At 35.5% G+C, this 21,764-nt stretch overlaps 2 protein-coding genes across 7 annotated transcripts; both read left to right on the plus strand.

The window, feature by feature from the left end:
- Positions 1-903: 903 nt before the first annotated feature.
- Positions 904-9,808, plus strand: LOC111982978 (transcriptional corepressor LEUNIG). Of its 6 annotated transcripts, none has more exons than XM_065774519.1 (12): positions 904-1,170; positions 1,300-1,440; positions 5,653-5,741; positions 6,120-6,198; positions 6,278-6,353; positions 6,600-6,649; positions 6,866-7,174; positions 7,367-7,564; positions 8,471-8,710; positions 8,792-8,927; positions 9,268-9,377; positions 9,612-9,808. In XM_065774519.1, exons 1-12 carry the CDS (start codon positions 955-957, stop codon positions 9,768-9,770), a joined length of 1,803 nt encoding a protein of 600 aa, XP_065630591.1. In that variant the 5' UTR covers positions 904-954; the 3' UTR covers positions 9,771-9,808. The 6 variants fall into 6 exon arrangements, with proteins under 6 accessions (XP_065630591.1, XP_065630593.1, XP_065630594.1 ...); XM_065774521.1 differs by having other exon boundaries at positions 9,286-9,377; XM_065774522.1 differs by having other exon boundaries at positions 8,819-8,927.
- Positions 9,809-13,549: 3,741 nt separating this feature from the next.
- On the plus strand, positions 13,550-19,790 carry LOC111983020 (uncharacterized). The gene is made up of 7 exons (XM_024014666.2): positions 13,550-13,860; positions 13,972-14,128; positions 15,016-15,129; positions 16,718-16,897; positions 18,008-18,087; positions 19,471-19,510; positions 19,629-19,790. The coding sequence occupies exons 1-7, from the start codon at positions 13,649-13,651 to the stop codon at positions 19,773-19,775; spliced, it is 930 nt and encodes a 309-aa protein (XP_023870434.2). The 5' UTR covers positions 13,550-13,648; the 3' UTR covers positions 19,776-19,790.
- The last annotated feature ends 1,974 nt before the right edge of the window (positions 19,791-21,764 follow it).

Consider the following 21,764-nt stretch of genomic DNA (forward strand, 5'->3'; position numbering starts at 1 on the left):
AGTGCCAATATTTGCATAATTTTTTTTTTTTTTTTACAAGATAGAATTCTACTCAAACTTAATTTAAGTGTATATGTGTGTGAAACTTTCTCTTGGAAACTTAAACCTCAGCCCTTATCCCCCACACTCCACAAGCACTTATACTTGTGCAGTGACCATCACACCAAGAGTCATGGACGAGCCTTTTTATAGGTGTATGAGGGATTGGTTCTGGTGGGAAAATCCTTCTCTAGCGACTTTCCAGTCGCTTGTCCTCTAAATTCATCTAAGGAGATGTGTGTCTGCCAGCAGCGATAGCAACTCCCAATCAGTCTAAATGGGGAAGGAATATTATTTAGTGACATTAAATATGATGGTTTATGATACAATAAATGTTGATGTAAAGAGTGTTAGAAGACACGACTTTTAAGGATAATTGCTATGACTGATCAATTGGAGGAAAGGACTCACTAATCGATGGTCGGATTGATTGAGATGATTACATAGTTTAGTTTTTGATCCAAAGCTTAAATTGACTCCCCATAATTGATTTCACAACCCATCTACCAAAATACTAATTAAAATCAACATCGATCTTTTTAGAGTTTTATTCTTGCACCCAAACCTCTTGTTTTTATTTAAAGAAGTGTCTAAATGCAAAAACACCCCCTAAAGTTTGAATCAATTGTAAGAATACCTCTTAAGATTTTGATTAGTTTGCCTAAACACCTTTTGGAATTTAAATTATTCCTTATAACTTCTTGAGATTTTTATATCCACCAATTGACCTTTGGAACTAATTTCTGTTAGCTTAGCTGTTATGGACAAAAAAAATCACGTGACCATCATATGTAAATAGTGGCGCGGACATGATTTTTTTTTTTAGCTCAAGAGTTATAGAAATATTGGACTAAAAAAAAAAAAAAAAAAAAAAAGAGTTAGAAAAAAAAAAGGAGAAACTGTAAAACAACCGACATGGCCGAGTTCCAGTCCGAGTCAACGAGTTATCTTGATCCGATTTTGGATCTTCTCCTCTCAGTCGGTTATGCCGACGCCCGAAAAACCGATATCTCGGCCTTCAATAGGCTCTCCGGCGGCCTCGCCTGGTGCGTGGCCGCCGTTAACTCCGATGGTCCCCGGTTCGACGAAGTTCCCGACGACGAAACCCTAACACAACAGGAGGAAATACAAGTATCTCTCTCTCTCTCTCTAAGAAACTCCGTTTACGATACGATCGCAATGAATGAATAATCAAGTTTTAATTCTCTTCGTCGTTGATGTTGATGTTGATGTTGATGTTATAGTGAAATTGGGAAGCAGGGGACTGAGGAATCTTTGAGATCGATGGAATGCCCACACTCTCTTGAAGATTCTCAAATCGAAACCCTAGACTGCAATGCCATTTTCCCTGTTGTACAGTGGGTTGTTAATCGGATTCGTCTCAGCCTCAGTGATGATGAGGTAAAATTTTTCATCAGTACAATTGATTTTGACTAATACATGCATACCATATTGCAATTGGAGTATAAAGTGAGACAAAGTGCAATAGACGAGCCAGCTACAGAGAGGTCCCTAGTAGCAATAGCAATAGCCTCTAGGAATGTTTATAAATTATACCTCTTTGTTTTTTCTTCAATCCAATTTCTTATGAGTATCGACAAACACAGTTATTTCAATTGTTTGAGAGAGAGAGAGAGAGATTGCTGAAATCATTTCCAATTAATTCAATCTCAAATAGTATTCCATCTGTCCCATACTATTGGTTGTATTTAGAAAATTTAGCCTTTTAAGCCAACATTATTTAATGTATGACAGCACCCATGTCAACAACTTCTTATTAATGGTTAAAGCCTAAAGTTTCAAGCATGTTTTGAGCCAAACCTTTTTCAAAAGATACAAGTTTCAAAAATTACACTCCTTAACTTACGTACTCTAGTGAAGATGGTTGTTGACTTTTTAAATGAAGTGAATGATAAATTAAAATTTTCATCTACAGATTTTCAAAGATGATACATTTTGGGACATCCCAAAATGATATAAATGACTAACAATTTTGAAAGGGAGAGTAACTCTTTTACTTGTAATATTACGGTAAAGAGTGAGATTACGAATTTAAGATAATTTAACTTCTGTAACTTTATAGACACCAATCAGTTTTTGATGAAGACAATGTTCAAACCCTAGATATCTTATTCAATAATAAGAGAATTTTTCAGTTAAGGTAAATAAATTAATGCATTTGTAATTTATTAATAAAGAAAAAGAATTATTTCTTTGAAATAACAAACAAAAAGGACCATGGACTTTAAAAAATTATTGCAAATTGGGATATCATCACTTAATAAAATTATTGCATCTTACATTCAGGTTGGTAAAGAATATTTTATTTTCTTGGACATTCTCCTTTAGTATTTGTTTTGTTTTGACAATGATTGTACAAGAGAGGAGGAGATGCGGTAACTACCTGGTAAAACAAGAGAATAAATAAACTCACAGTTCAAAGACATAGAACTTTTCTATCATGCATACTCCAAATTGTTTTATCTAAAGACATTTATGCTTTCAAGAAAGTATGGATTTTGAGTTTCCCATGCAGAATCAACTTGAGCTCTTATGTGGCATTAATTATGGGAAATTGTTGATTCTCTTTCCATCTCTAGTTTAGTTGGTGCAAAACAAAGTTATTTATTCAGATTTGTTTGAAAAACGTTAGTTATGATCTCACTCTTAGATGTTTATACTTTGGAATCCTGGATATCAGCTAACTTTGTGATTTGCTAATTCTAAAATTGCTTGTTTTATTTCTGTGACTGGTGTAACACATTTATAGTTATCATGGTCTTTCTGGTATTTATCTTTTCCTTTGTCTCTCAACCTGGAAATCGAAACTAACCTGCTTCTGTTGCTCTGTCTGCTTTTGGAAGCCTGTAACTTGGCATCATCCATTTTAATTTTTGCTAACTGTATCTTGCATTTGTCCTTGACTGTGACAAGAATTTAGAATCAGAAATGATGGTTTCTCCTTCTCCATGCTTACCCTTTAGTTTTTTTTTTTCCTTTCTGCAACAAGAGTTCATCTCCCCCAAATAAAAACCTGTGTTAAGTGTTTTTCTTGCTCGACTGGTTTATATTTTTGCATTGCTCATTGACAGTTGAGTGAATGACAGAATGGTTCCTAACTCATGTTATCTCCTTTACGTGTCCTTATATTAGATGTGTCCTGCCAGGATGTTTGTAGCTACATTGATTGGCACCTCCTAGTGTTTTCAACGGATACATCCAGGGTTCAAATCCTCTGCCCCCAACTATCGAATTATCAAAAATAGATGTGCCCTGATTGTTTCTCTTCCTTGATTTCTCTTTTTCCTTGGAAAATATGAGGTGAATCTTTGGCTTATTTAAGGGGTGGGGTTGTGAGTTTGAAGATCAGTTGCACATCTTCAGTGATAGTCATTTCCCATAGGTAGCCATTTAAGAACTTTGATTTGCTGACGTAGAATTAGTATGCCAATCTTTGTGGAAATCACTTATTCTTTCTGTAAAACTGTCAAATGGCATAAAGTTCCTAGCTGGAAACATGTTAAAGGGTAGCCTATTTTGACATTATAATTGTTACAAATTTTTTTAATGCTACAAAAAAATAGATGTACAGCATGCCGTTCATATAGAAAAATATATGAATTCTCCCCCAGTACTTTCGGGGGGAAGCTGCACCAGACAAACACATTCTTGTATTATTCTCGTCATCAATTTTTACTACTGTACTGTATCATGTTTTTCATGCTAATTTACATCTTTGTAGAAGCCCTTCTAGGTTGACAGTGCTGCAAAACAGACAACCCATCTTAGACTAGTTGAGGGCTTTTGTAGTTAGGTGGAAGGGAACTTTGGGTTTGGAAAGATGTGTGGATTCCTTTCAGTAGAGGTACCAAATAACCTGAAGATTTCTGTCTCCTGAATCACAATAAAGATATTTATTAGTAAAATTCCTCTGATGTCAACGAGGTATTTGATTTGTCCGTTGTGCTTATGTGATTGATGGCTTTATCCCCCACCTTTTGGGTTGCAGGGTTAGGGCCTTGCCAATGTCGTATCTTGGTATGCCGTTGGGAGCGTCCCATAAGTCCCCTTCTATTTGGAACCCTATTTTGGAGAAATTTGATCGGAAATTGGCAGGATGGAAGAAGTTGTATTTATCAAAAGGTGGTAGGTTGACACTGCTTAAAAGTACACCATCTAGTCTTCCCACCTATTTTTTTTTATCTTTGTTCACCATTCCTACACATGTGGCCAACAAAACTGAGAAGCTACAGAGGGACTTCCTGTGGGGTGACTCTAAGACGCATTTATTGGGTTGGGATAAAGTGTGTATGCTTATTGCCAGCGTTGGTTTGGGTATTAGGAAATTGACCACTTTCAATAAAGTCTTACTGGGAAAGTGGCTTTGGCGTTTTGGGAACGAAGAGAATAGGCTTTGGAGGAGGGTGGTAGCTTTGAAATTTGGGGAAGATTTTTTTTTTTTGGGACTTGTGGAGAAGTATTCGGATGGGTTGGGAAGTTTTTAACAATAATGTCTAATATAAGGTTGGGGTGGGAGATAGAGTGAAATTATGGACAGACAGGTGGTGCGGAGATCTTCCTCTCCATTTGGCTTTTCCAACCTTGTACAATTTTGTTGCAAACAGAGAGGCATCCGTAGAATCACCTCTAATATGTCAAGGAGCAGGGGATAGGAGAACTTGGGATGTTCGTTTCATTCAGGGTCCTAATGATCGGGAGGCAGATGTGGTGGATGTTTCCTTTCGATTCTTGGCATCCAATTTACCTTCCGTGACTGATGGGTGATCGTTTGAGATGGAACTTGACAAAAAACGGGGATTTCACTATCAGCTCTTATTATCATAAGTTACATGACTCTTCTTCCATTGCTTTTCCTTAGAAAGGTATATGAAAGGTTAAGGCACCCCGGCGTGTCTTTTTCTTTGTTTGGACAACCGCATGGGATAGGATCCTTGCGGGAGATATCTTGAGACTTAGGGGCTTCGATTTCGTTGATTGGTGCATTATGTGTCGTTGCTGCGGTGAGACAGTGGATCATTTGTTGTTACATTGCGGAAAGGCTTATCGGCTGTGGTGTTTTGTCTTTAGAATTTTTGGGATTTCATGGGTTCACTCACGTACGGTGCAAGATTGTTTATTTAGTTGGTGGAATTGGTTGGGGAAGCATTCATCTTATATTTGGAATCTAGTTCCACTATGTTTGATGTGATGTATTTGGAGGGAATGCAATCGGCGGACGTTTGAGGATTTGGATAGATCTGAAGACCAACTGCTTGCTCTCTTTTCTGGTTTCCTTTTTGATTGGGCTAGGGCTTGGGGACTCTCATCTAGTGACTCTATTCCTTTTTTCCTTAGCTCTCTTCTTCTCTGTAATTAATGCTTTTTATGTTTTTGCTGTTTTATCCTTTTTGTACTTTTATTATGCTGGTGCTTTTTTGCATCTAGCCGTTTTTTGAATATACTTTTTCTTACCAATCAAAAAAAAAACTGCCCCAAAGGGATTCTTTGGATGATGCGGCTATGAAAGTAGGTCATGGATGGATTATTTGGTTTCCTCAATGGCCTGATGATTATTGGTTTTTAAGTTTTTAACCATCTAAGGAATCTTTACAGCAAAGGTTTGGTGACAATGTGGGCCAGCTTTTGGATCCAAATAATGCCTCAATATTGAAGTCAGCTGCAGCAACTGGCCAGCCTTCAGGGTGCGTTTCTCATATTTGACTGTTTTTTACCTCTGCCCCCTTAAAATGAGCCTCTGGAGTCTGGGCATAACATGAAATGAAATAACTCGTGCATGACATATGCATTGAGCTTGTATTTGGAGGAATGTGTAAGAATGTTTATAATTTACAACAATAATGCTTCAAATGGCTAGTAGAATAATGGACAAATATTCCTCTTTCTTAGGGCAATGAATCATTGTGAATATGAGTTTGAACCTTCAATTGCTATGGAAAATGACATGGAATCATTTCCTATCAATGCGATACTCAAAATTCAAATAATAAAGATGTATCATCTGATGCTTCATCCATTTATGAGCATTAATGTAGAGGGTTTTTTGATCTCCTTAATTTCAGGCAAGTGTTGCATGGTGCAGCTGGTGGCATGTCTCCACAAGTTCAAGCTCGAAATCAACAACTACCAGGGTCCACACCGGTATGGTATTTTCATGCAAGTGATCTTATTGTTTGACTTTCCTTATTTTTTGTGGTGTTCTGACTTAGTGTGGAATCAGGACATAAAGAGTGAGATTAATCCAGTTTTAAATCCCAGAGCTGCTGGTCTTGAAGGATCATTAATAGGAATTCCTGGTATTCTTTGCTTGAATGTTTTCTCTTTTGTTTCTTTTGAATTATGATTAGCGCACTTGTGAAAATTTAACTTTGAGTCTGGTGTTTATGATTTAACTTGAATCCTTTGTGTTTGTTCCTTTTTTTTTCACAAACCAGTAAACAAAGAGAATCTGGAAATTAGGACCTGCAAAATTTCTTGAGATTTTTTTAAGTGGTATAGCATAAAGATGCTTGTATCTAACATGAAAGGCTGTGTTGTTTCAGGGTCAAATCAAGGTAGTAACAATTTGACTCTAAAAGGGTGGCCACTCACGGTAAGTTTGTTTATTTGTGTGTAATTTTTCCCCCACTCCCATTTTTGGAAGTTATTTATCACTGTTTTGAGTGCATGAATACTACTAATGTCTTTCTTTTTGGTCTGGAATATCTGTTATTTTGGATGTGTTCTTGAAAATTGGCATTTTCTATTCTTATTTCTTAGTTATTATGATGATTATTGTTAACTGTTTAACCTTTTTGCTTGTTTTTAGGGGCTGGATCAGCTTCGCTCTGGGCTTCTTCAGCAACAAAAGCCTTTTATACAGGCACCTCAGCCCTTTCATCAACTTCAGATGTTGACACCACAGCACCAGCAACAACTTTTGCTTGCACAGCAAAACTTAACATCACCATCTGCCAGTGATGAGAATAGGAGACTGAGAATGCTTTTGAGTAGTCGGAGCATGAATCTTGGGAAGGATGCCCTTACAAATTCCGTTGGTGATGTGGTTCCAAATGTTGGATCTCCGCTTCAAGCTGCTAGCCCACTATTGGGTCGAGATACAGATATGCTGATTAAGGTTCTTTTCACTATCAATTTGGGATACATCAGCAAATATAGTTGTTCCTACGTTTGTTGTGGTTGTGTTTTTTCCCTTACCTGCCTCAAGATGTTTCTATATCAGAATTATCATAAACATCATGGTCTTTCTGCGTCTAAGTTTTTGGTTTTCGTTTTATTTTTTATTTTTTATTTTTACCTCTTCCTGTAGTTAAAAATGGCTCAGATACAACAGCAACAGCAGCAACAGAACAGTAACCCACAGCAACAGCAACAGTTTCAACAACATGCTCTTTCGAATCAGCAATCACAGAGTTCAAATCACAATCTTCACCAGCAAGATAAAATGGGTGGTGCCGCCAGTGTCACTATGGATGGCAGCATGTCAAATTCCTTTCGAAATGATCAGGTCAGTCCTTTCTATGTCATCTCTAGCAAAATATGTGACATTTTTTGCTCTTGGTATTATCTCCTCCCTATATGGCACTCTTGCTAGTATTATTTTTTCAACTATTTTGGAAACTGTACTTTCTTTTGTAGTGTCCTTGTCAACATCTTTATTGATTTGAGTTCTCTTTCGTTCATTTGTACAACATGAGTCTTGTTTGTGAAATCTTAGTCATAGCCCATTATGTACCATAATCTGGTAGCACCATATTGGGAGCCATATGCACTTGTGTGGGGGCTATCTGTACTAATAGGATCACATTCAACATTTCATGACAGGGGTTTCAGCAATGTTAACATGAAAGAATCCAAGTTCTGCCTTTTCCTAAATCTTTATAACTGCTAATATTTTTCAAAAACAATACTTTTTCCCGACATGCCGTACACCCAATTTAGAACCCTTTCTCTTGCTCTCTTACAGCCCCCCACCCCCACCAAAAAAAAAAAAACTTAAAATCACCTTTATTTAGTGAATAGTTATATTCATAATTACATGCATCAGTATGCAATTAAAATTTAATTAATTGCTTGCCCGTTTCTATGTAAGTTTCATAAAAACATTTTGGTATGCAAAGATTTAGTTGGAAATAGCAGTTCCATATAATTATTGGTGGCCAACTAATAATTCTTAGTCACTTTAATATCATGGTTTGGAAAAGTAGTAACCATGTTATCATTAAGCTTGGTGCCCTACTCTCTATCTCTCTCTCTCTCTCTCTCTCTCTCTCACGGGTGCATGTGACATGTTCAAGCTGTTAGAATTTACCCATTACTCTAATTTTTCAAAATGGGCTTATAGTTTTGTTATGCATATCCTATGAAAAGTTTGGGCAGGTTCCTAACATGGTTTTCCTGAATGCATTTTAAGGTTTCTAAAAACCAGACTGGGAGAAAAAGAAAGCAGCCGGTATCATCTTCTGGTCCTGCGAATAGCTCTGGAACTGCAAACACGGCTGGACCCTCTCCAAGTTCAGCACCCTCAACACCCTCAACACATACCCCTGGAGACGTAATATCAATGCCTAATTTGCCTCATAGTGGTAGTTCTTCCAAGCCATTGATGATGTTTGATGGTCCTGGCACCCTTACATCACCATCAAATCAATTGGTGAGTGTATTCTTTATGTTCTTGTATTGAGGAACTCAAAACTTCTTGCATTGTATTCTCATTGGCATTCCATTTTGGCAGTGGGATGATAAAGATATTGAATTGCAGGCTGATATTGATCGTTTTGTAGAGGATGAGGATAATGTTGAATCTTTTTTATCCCCTGATGATACAGACCCTAGAGATAGTGTTGTTCGCTGTATGGACATGAGCAAAGGTGCAGTAGATATATTTCTTTTACTGATTATGAGTTTTATGAATAGCATTGAGAATTTGAGATAGTGGGAGTACCAAAATTTCTTGAATCTGATTTGACAGTTTGCAAATTTTTAATTCATGGTTCCAGGGGTTAATCTTGTTCTAGAACAGGGATCATAGTAAGACATATTGGTACTCCATTTCTGCAAATGACAAAATTCAATGGGGGCATGAATGTGAGATTATCATAAAACATGTTTCATCTGATTTGTCAACCACTAGGTGGTTGGTGGTCACTGGTATTTAATTATCATTTGAATTTGGGCTGCCTGTCGTGATTTACTTACATTTTACTTTAGGGTTCACATTTAATGAAGTGAGTTCTGTTCGAGCAAGTGCAAGTAAAGTCATCTGTTGCCACTTTTCATCAGATGGGAAATTGCTTGCCAGCGGTGGCCATGATAAGAAGGTGAGTGCAAGAGGTTTGATAAACTCTGTGTGATATATTGAGCAACGGTTGTCTAAAAGCACCAAAAATGTGCTGTGGCTGCTCTGTTTTGAAGACTAACTTCTTGAACGTTAAATTCAAAATTATGTGCCTAATTTTTCTTTCAAAATATAAGAAATGAATTTTTTTTATCCACGTAATTTAATTATCAAGATTAGGGTATCTAAAACTTTTTGCATGGTGATTATGTGACAGGCTGTATTGTGGAACACGGACTCTTTAAAGCCAAAAACCACACTTGAAGAACATTCTGCTTTGATTACTGATGTCCGTTTCAGTCCAAGCATGTCACGTCTTGCAACATCTTCATTTGACAAAACTGTCAGGGTTTGGGATGCTGACAATGTTAGTTGAACGTTCTTCCTGGTTCATAATAGTGTTTTTTTTTTTTTTTTTTTTTTTTTAAATAAAAATTTTAAAACTTAATACTCTATTCTTGCATTCGAGTGGTCCTGATACATTGAAGTCATAATAGTTGTGTTTTATTGAATGATGCCCCCCTCCCCCTTGTATCTTCAGGTCATTTGGGTGTTCAAAGAAAATAAAATTGGATTACATGAATTTTTTGCAGTTCTTATTTATCCAAAAAAAATATTGTGTTTATTGTCTCCCTTGGCTATGTGTATATATATATAACATTTGCAAACTAGTTAGAGAGCAGATTAATGGGGGTTAGGTTGAAGGGTTTCAAATTCATATTAATGCTATTAGCAGCATGGAGGATGATTTAGAAAACTGTGCCCGTATGACTTATGAAACTGGAATATGGAACCATCAAAACTGACTTTGCTGTGCCATCCAAGGCACACTAGGAAAAAGGACATGGACATTTGTACTTTGTCAGCTCACTTATTATTTTTTGTTCCACAATGTATATAAAGATATTACTGCTCACACAATGCATGATAAATATCTTGGCAAATTTTGGGTCCAAGCTTCATATTTAAACATGAGTGCTTATAGTTATATGCCTTCTTGTCTTTAAGACAAGCAACAATCATTGTTAAACATTTCAAATGCTGTTTCAAAAAAGATGACAAATTTTCTTGTTCGGATTTCTGGAAGTAATTTAAGTAAACTGGCAATTAATTTAGTGGCAATGGCTAGTGAATATGCCCATGTTTGGTGAAGAGGTGGTTCAGANCAAGTGAGTTAGATGCAAAACTAGAAGAATATTTAAAGATTGAATCCCTAAGTGAGACCCTTACGCCTTCCTCAACGTCTTATGAAAATTAGGTCGTCAAGAGCACATGTACCATACAAGCAAAAGGTTTAAAGAGAAGGGAAGTTTCGTGTGGGAGAAAACGGTTGAAAGGTTGTCTTGAAAAGGGAAATAAAAAAAATAGAAGCAAAAAAAATCCACACTCTCACATCTAGCTTAACTCCTCCAACCACATGTTCCACCACCATGACATAAACCTCAGGTACTTATTGTGATTTTATATCCCATTGTTGAATTTGTCACTAGAATTGTGTGTGTGCAAGAAACTATTGCTCACTTGATACCACAACATAAATTTTCTCTTTAAAAAACATAACATTAAAAAAAAAAAATCAATATGGAATTGAATTTTTGGACTCTCTTAGATGCTGCCATCCTCATAATTTTACTCATTTAAGTAACTAATAAGAGGTTGGATGATTGCAGGGGAGGGAGTGATGCCCAAAACAAAATCCTTTTTTTGTACAACCATGAGCTCCATCTCGTTCAACTTAGAAGCTTACGTTGTAGCTAAACTGCTTGCATCCTCTGGCTACCTCAAACTGTGATAGGTACTGTAGTGTGGATATTTGCAAATATTTGTAAAGGTATGCATGGGTGGATATTTGTAGATATTTGTAAAAAGGCTTGTGATAATTGTAGGCTTGATATTTGTAAATATTTGTAAGTCACAGGTGGTGCATATAATGCTACATGTGTAGGTGTGAAAGCTGTGTGTGAAAGAGGTGCAGGGGAGTGTGCGTGTGTGTGTGCATAGGTGGTGCATATGTTGTTGCAGAGGAGTGCGTGTGTAGCTGCATGGGGTGCGTCTGAGGGTGCCGTGACTGGACTGTATTGCAGAATGGATTGTATTGCTATTGTGGATTTTGTTAGTTGGTTAGGCCAGGGTGTCAAGTAGGTAGTTAGTTGGTTACGTTGGTAGTGCTTATAAGGAGAATGTAAGGATTGTAAAGCTCATGCAGATAAGTAATTTTGTAATCAATTGCTTAACTCTTTATGCCAATATGAGATAAGGAATTGTGTAGATAAGTGTAATATTACAGCTGCTATGATGTGCTTATCTTGTAGCTTATGCAGCAAAGTATTTCCCAAGGCCTGCACTTAAAAGGAAAGCAAATACAACATCACTGTCATAGTGATGACTCTAGAGAGGCACAATGAAGAAACTGCAAGATTCAAACACAAAGTCTAATGCATTTGCAATTCTAGAAGCAAACAAGTTTTGTCAAATTGCTCCATGAAAATTTCCTGCAATGAATATCTTTATACCTATTCTATAATATCTCACGCAAGGATACAAAGAAAAAACAAATATAGAGAGACCCCATTTGTACTGAACTCCAACAAAAAAATTTCATTAATCAAGATAATGTACAATGGTTACATGAGCAGAAAATACGGAAACAAGCCTTGCATTCACTCAACAAAAAAAAAAAAAAAAAGAGCCTACAGCCTTGCATTCACCCTTGCTGATGAGGTGCTTTTACAAAAAATACAAGCTACCACCAACCTAAGCATTTTCACAAACACCTTCACAGCATTTCAAGGGTTACCATTGCTTCTCTTCACAAGTTGCTCAACTTAGTCCTCAAGGGTAGTACATTTCAATTAGAGAAAGGAAGCAAAACAATCCAAAGGCCAAAAAATAAGCCACGAATTCTCTCTCTTGTTTCGCCTCTCTCTCCATCACTTCAACTCTTATCTCTCTTTTCAAACAGACCAAACCTGAGCATCAAACTATCAGAGGCATCAAAACAAAAAGAACAAAGGATGTGAGTGTTGTGCTTGGGATTTTATCATTCTAGGCAAGAGTGGTCAGATTGGGTTCCTCTTAATGGAAGGTTGGGTATAAGGGTAAGGATGGTAATCTCACACCCACCTTACACAGCAGTATTTCCTTGGCTTCCCCTGAGAGAATAGAGATCTTTAACTCCCTTTTGGTCTCCTCAAGCACTGATTTTCTTCAGCCAGCAAGCTTTGATCTTGGTGCCGACTTAGCTCCATATGATTATCAAATAAAAAATTAGATTTGTTTCGTGGCTTTTTTTTTTTTTTTTTTTCCCCTTCGGGTTGCACAGAACTCACATCCTCTGTCCTTTTCATTTTGATGCTTATGATGCTCAGGTTTGGTCCATTTAGAGAGAGAGAGAGAGAGAGAGAGAGAGAGAGAGAGAGAGAGAGAGAGCAAGTGAAAGTAATAGGGGAGTGGAGAAAGAAGAGAGAGAATTTTATTGCTTATTTTTTGGCATTTGGATTATTTTGTTTTCACGTGGCATTCATCTGTTTTAAAACTGAAGAGAACGGGAGAAAAAGAAACGGGAGAGGAACCCATCCCCTATTTATTTTAGGACAAAGTTTAGCTACAAAATTGGTTGTAGTCTTAGGCTACAAACTCACTAAATATCTTTTTATTAGAGGTGAATTTTGACAAATCCACCATTGGATTGCATCTTCTTCTTATATCCTTCATGTTTGCACAATTTCAAGAAAATTAAAGATCAATAGCTATGTCATCAATAAATTTTTAAATTGCAAGTTTTTGTAATTTAAAATTATACATAAAATATAAGATTATAGATTATATAATAAATGATATCCGATTGACACAAGAATTGACATGTGCATTAAGAGCGTAAAGAACATGTAATTCAACGGTTAGATTTTCAAAATATGCAGTAATATTTATTTTATTGAGTGAGTTTGTAGCCTAAGGCTACAACCAATTTTGTAGCTAAACTTTGTCATTTATTTTATTTTGCTAAAATTGAAAATTTATTACTGAAGATATTATAAATAAGGGTAAAAGTTAGTTGAAATAGTACTGTAGAACCCATAAATAGTATTAAAAAATACAGTGGACTCATAAATTGAAGTAAAAATAAGTTGAATAAGGAAATAATTTTTATTTTCCGTTTCTGTCAAAGAGGAGGTGGAGGAGGCTAAATAAACTTAAAACAGTTGGCAAAGTCAAAACCCGCTCTCGCTCACGAGTAACTGTAAAACAACCGACATGGCCGAGTTCCAGTCCGAGTCAACGAGTTCTCTTGATCCGATTTTGGATCTTCTCCTCTCAGTCGGTTATGCCGACGCCCGAAAAACCGATATCTCGGCGTCCAAAAGGCTCTCCGGCGGCCTCGCCTGTTGCGTGGCCACCGTCAACTCCGATGGTCCCCGGTTCGACGAAGTTCCCGACGACGAAACCCTAACACAACAGGAGGAAATGCAAGTATCTCTCTTTCTCTCTCTAAGAAACACCGTTTACGATATGATCGCAATGAATGAATAATCAAGTTTTAATTCTCTTCGTCGTTGATGTTGATGTTGATGTTACAGTGAAATTGGGAAGCAGGGGATTGAGGAATCTCTGAGATCGATGGGATGCCCACACTCTCTTGAAGCTTATCAAATTGAAACCCTAGACTGCAATGCCATTTTCCCTGTTGTACAATGGCTTGTTAATCGGATTCATCTCAGCCTCAGTGATGATGAGGTAACTTTTTCATCAGCACAATTGACTTTGACTAATACATGTATACCATATTGCAATTGGAGTATAAAGTGGGAACCCTCAAAGCTGGCTTATTTCCAGCTTATTTGCATAATGTGACACAAAAAGTTAAAAGCGAGCTTATTTCAAAAAATTTCAAACATGCTGAAACTTAAATTATTTGAAATAAAGCTGAGAAAAAAAGTAGGGTTGGACTCACAAATGGTATATAAAATAAGCAAAAAGCTAGCTTTTATAATCAAATGCCAAACACACTAGAGTGAATAAGGGTAAATGGAAGGTGCATCTTATCTGGGTGTGACCATGGACATAATAGTCCCTATTGGGGAGGAACCATTGCTTGAGGGACACTGAGACCAAAAATAAATTTAAATGAATTGAAACCTTAATCTTGAAACCTTAGTTTTTCTAGGATGTTGTGGGTGTTTGATTTTTTTTTTTTTTTTCTTTTTTTAGTTGGAAAAGGAACAAGTTTAATTTAACATTATGCTAGTTTTAATATTAGGGAGCATAGGTTACTTACAATGGACATTCCATTGAAGAGAAGGAACATTCTTTTGACGAAATTGAGGGAGGAATTGAACAATGCAGGAACTTTGATTGAGATGTTGATTGGAATTTGGGGGAATTGGTGGCGGAGATGTTCTATATTGTATATGTAAAAGAACTAGTTCTGGTTGAGGTTCATGTAATAAGTTTTTTGTTTTTAGTTTTCTGAATATTTTCTGAGCATGATGTCTTGGCTTTCCTGTTGAAGTGATAGATTTCAGGGGCATTATTTTTAAACAATAGATTTTGTGGAGTTGGATTGATTTGAAGACCTCTGGTCATTTTAACTTTTCTCATATTCTTTATTTGCTATGCTCCAGAATCAACAAGAGCCCAACGTTACGAACCAACTCAAACTTTTACGAGAAAGAATAGATAAGGAGGGTGCTAGTATTGCCGTGCAGAAATTGATATCAGTCATGGAGTCATTAAAGGTGTGCCGTCTTTCTGTTCAGTGAGTGTATTCAGAGGTCTTACTCAAATGTGAACTCTATTTATGTCTGCGTCTTGATTCATGTGATTTATTAAATTTTCCATTTACACATATCCGGAAGAAGCCATCACAGGGATTGTGCTCCATGATACAGTTTCTGCCACAAACTGCAGAGAAGCCTGATCCCCAATTCCCTATCAGTCATCAGACTGTTCTCTCTCTCGATATTGGGGAATGCTTTTCTAGGTGGAGTTAGCTCTGAGGGCTCCATGTCAATGTTTATAGGTTCTCCTAAATGTAACACATTGAGAATCACCAAAATTTTCATCATGGTTAAAACAGAAGGAATGAAAATACTGTAAAATCTTGAACGCCAGATCTTATTTCTTGATGTCAGATTGAACATTAGAAAATTACTAACATATTTGGTGACCGAGATTGTGATTGATCTGTCTTAAGCTTGAATTTAATTGAAGAACCATGAGGTGCCTTTGAATGATTTACCCCTTTTAGTGCATCTATGTTCTATATTATATACATGTGTGTCTGTGTTTATGTATGCACATACATATTCTGTATATATTTTTATTATTTATGTGTGTGTATTTGTATATGTTTACTTTCATTGATGAGGGAGAGTTACTTAAGATGGTTTGGTCATGTGCAAAGGAGAGCGACTAATACATCAGTAAGAAAGATGAAGTTTATCTAAGTAGAGGGAACAAAAAAAGATAGAGGAAGACCAAAACTCACATTAGTAAACGTAATAATAAATGACATTTCAATTAAGGGAGTATTAGAGAATATGACTCTAGATAGAGTAGAATGGAGGCAAACAATACATATGGCTGACCCTAACTGATATGTTGAGTATCCATAGCCGACCCCAAAATTTTGGGACTAAGACTTTGTGTGTTGTTGTTGTTGTATATGTACATGTTTACGTATTCAAGATTTGGAAAGTAATTTTTAGACACATTAGTGGCTGATTCCCATGAGATTTGAGAGTTTCAATGAGTTCAGCCAGAAATCAGAGTCTTGATGACTGCTGTATGGTCAAGTCTTTTTTTACTGTTTGCCACCAAAATAATATCTTTACTAACATTATAGATTATGTCTTTTGTGTTTGTTTTGTGTAACATGTTTAAATTGGAATAAAATAATCTCTATTCTAGGAAACATGGATACTTCAAATTAGCAATCATTTCCATATTTGATACACATACTCTTGGATACCAGGAGATACTTCTTTAACTTTTCTTCTTTTTTCTTTTAAACAAAACTTCTCTCCCTCTCTATCACTCAATTTCCCTTAATGAAACAAATAATTTCTTTTAATATATTTTTTTTCTTTTAAACTAAAAATTATCATAATATGCACGTAAAACATTAATTATGTATTAGTTCAGTAAAGCATCCATTATGGGACGGAACTTGCATGTACTAGTTTGTTGTATCAATTTCCTTCTCAGTTGACAAGAGAGATTCTATTCTATGTGTAATCTTACTTTGTATTCTTATTCGTTAATCTTGCCTCATTTGTGCATTTCATTTAGCTGTCAATGCTAATTATTGGAAGGTTTGTTCAGCATCTGGAAAGGCAAGAATCTGAATTCCAGCCTAATTGTAATGTAACACGTTTGGAGCTGCAAGCTGAGGTTATTGAATTGGAGGGAAGAATAGCAAGTGGCTGCGATAGCAAGAGTCTCTCTCATAGTCTAAATCAGTCTTTTATTGAACCACTGGAGAAACTGAATTCAGCAAAAAGGGTAAAAAAATTTAGTTAAGAAATCTCATCTTTTTATTTGTTTAAATTTCCTTTTGCGGCCAAAGAAAGTTAAGGCACAAGTTCAGGTATAATATGCTTTTTAGACAATTTAATTAATTGATCAAAGCTGGTTCATTTCCTTTCCTAGAAGTATGCGTTATTCTTGTCTCATCCACATCTTAATAGTATTTCTATAAAGCTGCTTAATAGCATTTCTTATCTCATCCACATCTTAGCTTTGAAATATTAGATTGTGGCCTTTTCTCACTTTTTTTGTTCTTCCTTTTCTATTTTTCTTGATCGTTGTTCTTTTGTTTCTTGATTTGTGCCCCCTTAGTACATCTCCAATGTACTCGGTTTGACAATCTTTCTATTATTAATAATATTCTTATGTTATTTATCAAAAAAATATTGGATGGAATTAGACCCTCAATCTCCATTTGTAAGGCCACTACCCAGCACATGAGTGACTTTGTTAGCCTCTCTAGGAACCCAAATGAAAAGAACACTCACCAAGATCGTTGGCCATGCTTTTGATATCATCTAAAATTGCTCCAGACTGTCAAGATGTACCTGCAGCCTGTCTTTTAATGGCATCAATACACAACTTGGAATCACTTTCAATCTCTACCATCAGTAGTTTCTCTTGATCACTTGTAGTGCCCATCGAATACTTTCTGCTTCAGCCGCTTCTGTAAGCACAACTGTGGTCATTGTTGTTAAAGGATATACTACTCTTCCATTGCAGTCTCAAAACAACAGTGCTAGACATGCCTTATCCAAACCAACAGCAGCATCTAAACTTAAAAAATAATTAACTATCCATTTCATGATGCTACAATTGAGGAATTATTTCTCTCTTTGGATCCAAGTGTATTTAGTAAAGTAGGGTTTTCTCATATAAAAAGACTGCCTCTTCAATTTTGACATATCAAGCTTATCATCTAGAATTTGTTTATTTATTCTTGTGTTCCTTCTATAATTTACTCTCTTGTTTCATATATTTGCCTTCTCTTTTGTGAGAAAATCACCTTGATGTTAATTATCCCTGGCATAAAAAATCATCAATTAGTAATAAGCTTAAATAATATATGGTTTATGCTTCTTGTAGGAACTTGCAGCTAGATATAGGGCAATTGTAGCAGTAAAACGGCAACTTGATGATGTGCCATCCCAATCAGAACTCATCCAGTATGTTGTTATTTTTGTTGTTCCTGACTTTCATTTCACTTTTCTTATTGACATTTTATTACTCCTTAAAATTTGATTGTTTCTGTTGCATTGAAATGGTTTCATACTTACATGGGGTTTGATAATTACAAGAGTTAGTTTCAATTCAATGGTACTGTAAGTCTTATTGAACTTAAGGACCTTTTACTTACAGAGGTTTTAGTGTTTTACAGAGCAGAAGCTCTCACTATCCAACTCCTCCCTTCTAAGTTATTGGTCTTCTCAAATTGGATTTCAGCGCCATTATTGGGACAAATATCAGAATAATTAGTTGAAAATAATCCTAATACATTTCTTTTCCCATAATATTTTTCAGATTAGATAATAGAGTGCCACATAAGATTTACAACAGCTTAAAATGTTACAGGTTCAGTTAGTATCCATTTTCTGTCATGATAGGTTTTTTGAAAAGTTGGGGAGCTAATGGCATCAATGAAGTTGGCAGATATCAGTAATAATCTGAAATAGGATTCAAAGAGGCATGTCTTTGTACGAAACCATTTGGAATTGTTCGTGCTTCTAGTAAATTGTTGTAAATAAAAATTTGGGAGTTGGTTTCTCCGATTATATGATGTTGATATTTCTATCTTATAAAAAAAATCACATTATTATATTCCTATTTTTTCCTTTCGTTTTGCTACTTCCATTGTGAAAGTCATTAAAATTTTGAACAGGTCTTGATTTTATCGTCTAGGAACAACTATAAAGTTGTTTCTTCATTTTGGTCTTTCTTTATCCATAGTGACTCGTTGCTTTTGTTTCTTTGAGCCAAACGTTACAAAGTCATCTAATTCAATTTCCCCTTGTTTTCACCTCATTGGGGACCCACTTTATCATGAATATGTCTGTTTCTCATTCTATTTTTTCTTGTACCACCACTCATCTATGTTACCATCCTCATTTTGGTTGCACTCGTTTTTGGGTCATGCTCTTATGAATCTAAGTTCTTCAAATGCTGCAAATGCACTTATCTATATCAGAATTTATGATTTGCCCCTTTTCTATGGACATTTGGATTAGAAGTTTTTATTTTTCCTGAAAGTTGGCAAAAGTGCAATTGTACCTAGAAAAGTAAAGCTTTAAAATCTGTGCATAAACAAGTAAAGCTAATAAGCTAATGGAAAAAGGCTAAAAGCTAGCCCAAATGCACATCAGTCTCTCATACTTTTTTCTTTAGTAAATAATACAATTTTAATAGAATAGAGGAGATATCTCATGTACACAATATGTGTACACAAGAATCTCCTGTTTTCAGTTGCTCATACCTTATGGATGGTAAACACAAGATTTCAAAAGTAATCACTTTTGAATGTTCTGCTTACTTTCTTTATAAATATGTTGCAGGTATGAACGTCGATTTTCTGAACTGTATGTCCATATCCAGGTTTAAAAACGGTCTTTGCAGTTGATTGGAATGCCTTTTTTTCCCCCAAGCCTGCATTAGTTTGTATGTTTTCTTTAGCTCTTATATAAATTTATGCTAGGGTTTTGATACTGTGCAGGAAAAACTTCGACAAACCCGTAAATGTTATGGTACCTATAATGCTCTTTTGGAGATAAAGGAACTGATGCTAAAAGAAACATCCTTGTTGAATTCAATAAGTTCACAGGTACGGTCAAACAAGACAGGAATATATTCTATATTCTAGAATATGCTCTCTCTCTCTCTCTCTCTCTTTCTCTCTCTCTCTCTCTCTCAATTTTGGTGCAGGAACTGAATCAAATGGTTGCTTTAGATTGGTAATTCCTCAAATTTGCTGTCTCATTGCAGAGAATCATGGCAATTAGGATTTCTCCTTATTTTGTCATACTGGATAATTGCTTTACTAGTTTGCTTTTGTTTAAAGGCACAATTAATCCCAATTAGACTTTCTGATTCTTGTCTTACTTTGGTGATGTTAGATTTGGTAATTGGTTAATGGGGCAATTTTTCTGCATAATTTCAAATTCAAAATCTAAGCCATTGGGTCTTGCATGGTGCAGTCCTGCTTTAGATAGAATGTGGCTATACCGAGCACATAAGGTCCATTTGGTCGGATGGAAAAATGGAAGAATAGAAAATATTAGAAAGAAAGGAAAATGGGAGGGATAGGAATGATCATAGTTTAACATTATGTGTGCCTGGTATACTTATTATATAATGTATGTTTGGTAGAAGAGATAGAAAAGTGGGAGGGAAAATGGTTATACATTTTCTTTGTTTGGTTGAGAAGAAAAATGGAAGGAAAGAAACTGTAATTTATATCAATTTAAAATCATAGCCTTATAGTTTGAAAATAAAAAAAAATTCAATTATTTTTCTTATCAAAGACAAACATGCAAATCATATGTTGCTTCAGCAAATGAGTTTAAGAAGCGTGTCTCAAATAACTTATGGGCTTGTTGTAAATACAATGGAAATTGGTCTCATTTATTAGTTTATTATTGATGATGTGTTATAAAGAATTAAACTATCCTAGACATTTTATGCAAAGTAAAAAAAAAAAAGTATTCTTTGTTCTTTGTTTTTTTTTTTATAGGAAAAAGTATTTTGTTATTCGGTCAATAATGTTGTTATTTGTAATTTTAAGATCAAAACATGTTATATTATGTAATTTGTATCTGCTTCAGTATATAGCAAAAAAAAAAAGGTCCACTCTGAAGGAAATATTACAGCACATCCACCCATTAATTGAAAACGTTGGGTGGCATGTGCATTAGCCAGTATTCTCCTAAAAGACAATTGTCATTCCATAGCCAAAATTACCACATCCACCCATTCACTTATCTAGCTTTGTTAAAAACAAAAAGAGTCTTCTCTTCTCTTCTCTTCCCTTTTGTTTTCTTCCTGGTACAGTTCAAAAGAAAACCACAAAAGAATGATTAAAACAAAGAAAAAAGAAAGAAAAGTCTGAACAAAACATCTAGCTAATACTAGCTCCATATGCTGTGCATGAAGGATGTAGCCACCGTATTGGCTAAGTGATGCACGTCAGACAAGACCCTTCAGAGCACTCTCTCTTCTTTCTCTCTCCCTTGTTCATCATTAAAAACTAACAACCACCATCAATTGGTAAAGAATAATGGTTAAGGAGGCTGTCTGAAATGGGTATAAGATCTATCGTGGATGGGATTGTAAACAAATTAGTCCAGGAGAAGATAATTTATATAGGCACTTGGAAAATAGGGTTTTTAACAGGAAAACGAATGTAAATTGTAGAAACAATGACTGGGAGAGTAAACATGGTGTGCCTCAGAGACTAAATGAGTAGGTGAGAAATCTAGAGAAATTGAATATACATAATATAAATTAGTATGAAAAAATAGAAATGGAAGGAAAAGAAAAATATAAATGGGATAGGATAATTGTAGATAAAAATCTTAAAGAAAAAGTTGAGATTTGGAGGATAGGGGATATAATCATGTTAATTAAACTTGTTTTAGGAGAGGAGAAAATTAATATAGCAGTATGTACATTCCTCAAATAAGGTTGGAATAATCCATTAAGAAAAAATATTAGGAACACATGGATAAATTGATTCAAAAATATTAAGAAAAAACACTTTTATTGGAGGAGACCTGACTAATCATGTTGGAAAAAATGGTGGGGGGTTTTGAAAGAATTCATGGGTCTTACGAAGATCAGTTGCAGACACTCT

The sequence above is a fragment of the Quercus suber genome, unplaced genomic scaffold, assembly GCF_002906115.3.
Source record: "Quercus suber isolate HL8 unplaced genomic scaffold, Cork oak 2.0 scaffold_94, whole genome shotgun sequence".
NCBI classification, from domain to species: Eukaryota; Viridiplantae; Streptophyta; class Magnoliopsida; order Fagales; family Fagaceae; genus Quercus; species Quercus suber.